Source organism: Chelonoidis abingdonii, chromosome 14, assembly GCF_003597395.2.
Source record: "Chelonoidis abingdonii isolate Lonesome George chromosome 14, CheloAbing_2.0, whole genome shotgun sequence".
Lineage (NCBI taxonomy): Eukaryota > Metazoa > Chordata > Testudines > Testudinidae > Chelonoidis > Chelonoidis abingdonii.
The window spans coordinates 34872277-34874577 of NC_133782.1; the positions used below are offsets into that span (position 1 = coordinate 34872277).

Here is a 2301-nt window from a genome sequence, read left to right on the forward strand (position 1 = left end):
TTAATGCATGTTCTTCCAGGGACAGGGTTTTCTGTTCAGGAATTTTTTCAGGGAAGATTTCACCTCCTCATTTCTCAGGGTGTATATCAGGGGGTTCAAGACTGGGGTGGCAATGCTGTACATGAGGGTGGGTATCTTGTCTCTTTCAGAGGAGACCCCAGGGGTGGCAGCTATGTAGTTGCCAAGAACTGGTATATAGAAAAGAGACACCACAGTGAGGTGGGAGGCGCAGGTCGAGAAGGCCTTTCTCCTGCCTTCTCGAGACTGGACCTTCAGGAGGAGGAAAGAAATGATATAGATGTAGGAGAGGAGTGTGAGGATGAAGGAACTCAGACCGAGGACCGCAGCATCTACGTTGACAAGGATCAGGTTGAGGCGGGTGCTGCCGCAGGCCAGGTTCAGCAGGGGCTTGATGTCACAGAAGAAGTGGTGGACATGATTGGGGCCACAGAAATGCAGCCGGGAGGTCATGACAGTGTGCATCAGGGCATGCAGGAAACCGGTGGACCAGGTGGCTGCTGCCAGGAGCAAGCAGGTCCTTGGGCTCATGACCAGCCTGTAGCGCAGCGGGTTGCAGATGGCCACATAGCGGTCATAGGCCATGACGGCCAGAAGTATGGCCTCACTGCTGCCTAGGAGGTGGAAGAAGTGGAGTTGGGTCAGGCAGCCAGCAAAGGAGATGGTCTGGTGCTCTGACAGGAAACCAGACAGCATCTTGGGCATGGTGACTGTTGAGTAGAAGATGTCCAAACAAGAGAGGTTGCCCAAGAAGAAGTACATGGGAGTGTGGAGCCGGGGCTCAGCCAGCACCACAGCCAAGATGGCCCAATTACCCAGCAGGCTGGTCATGTAGAGGAGGAGGAAGAGAGGGAAGAGGAAGTGCTGCAGTCCCTGGAGATTGGTCAGGCCGAGAAGGACAAAATTGCTTGCCTCTGTCTTGTTCTCCATTGCTGGGGAGGAATGGGAGACGTGTTAGAGCAGAAAGAGTTGCAGCTCTCCTTGCAGTTTGTATTTCTATAAGCACCTTCCACCCAAAGTCTCAGAGTGCCGGTGAGATATTAATTTAACCTTTCCAGTGCTGCTGTGGGTTAGCACCCACATTTTACAGTTGGGGAAACGGAGCTGGAGAGGGGTGATATGTTATCTACATAGCTACAGCTATAAAAGTGCATTGGTTGCACAGGTGAACACTTGAATGTAAGGAGATGGCAGATAATGTACAGTTGCCCATGCTACCTTAATTCTGCCCCTTGTGCAGCTGTCCTGTGTACTTAACAAAGCAAGGATCTCATGGGAGAAAACAGAAGGGCTCCTTCTGCGCTTGGAGCTCGGCGTACTATTCCCAGCTTGCATATCCGTGCTAGCTCTGCTTAAACTAGCAAGCTAAAAATAGCACTGTAGCCATGGTAGCTCAGGCAGGGGCAAACAGCAGTATGAGCTAGCTGCCCCAAGTACATATGTGACAAAGTGAGGATTTTCCCTTTTTATGCTGTATGTGAGTCTTACGGTTTTGCATGAATGCTGTGTGTGCCTCAGTTTCCATCTGTATTGCACCAGTGTCTAGGTGGTGAGAATAAGAGTGTGTGACTGTTGAGGGGGCTGCTCCAGCTGCCTGCATGAATGCTATCACTGCCCCTTCATAACCTGAGACCCAGGAGGGGGATGCAACCAGGTGACTCTTGGCCCAGGAAGCAAGACAAAGGCCAGAGGAGGAGTAACAGGCAGGGCAGGGCAAGGACCAGGTAGCTGGAAGCAAGTCAGTCTCTGCTGGCTTGGGGCGCAGGGGTAGGACCAGAGCTCTGATTCTGGGCTCCCCTCCCCCCAAGATGGACTTGGCTGAAAGTCACTGATTTCTGTACTAACAAACTCTGTTCTACACTGTGTTCCTGTCAATTAATAAACCTTCTGTTTTATCAGTTGGCTGAGAGTCATGTCTGACTCTGTCATGTCCTCTGGCTTCCCAAGGAGCCCTGCCCAGGCAGACTCGCTGTGGGAAGTGCAAGGTGTGGAAAGAGATGCTGAATTCTCCGAGATTAGACCCAGGAAGGTCGAAGCTGTGTAAGCTTCTTGCCCTGAAGACAGTCTGCTCAGAGAGAGGAGGCTACCCTAGAGTCCTGACTGGATTCTTATGGAGTAATACCAGAGCATTGCCCCAGTGACTCCGTAACAACTCAGGGCATGGGTTCAGATCCCACCTTTACCACCAGTTGATCAGCCCCCACAACAGTCAAACTCCCTTATTCCCACCACCTAGACATTGGTGCAATATACGGGGAAACTGAGGCACACACAGCATTCATG

General features: G+C 51.7%; 1 protein-coding gene across 1 annotated transcript; it reads right to left on the bottom strand.

Annotated features, from left to right (window-relative positions):
• Nucleotides 1–948, bottom strand: LOC116822009 (olfactory receptor 12D1-like). The gene has a single exon (XM_032775567.1). The coding sequence runs from the start codon at nt 946–948 to the stop codon at nt 1–3; it is 948 nt and encodes a 315-aa protein (XP_032631458.1).
• Nucleotides 949–2301: the final 1353 nt, after the last annotated feature.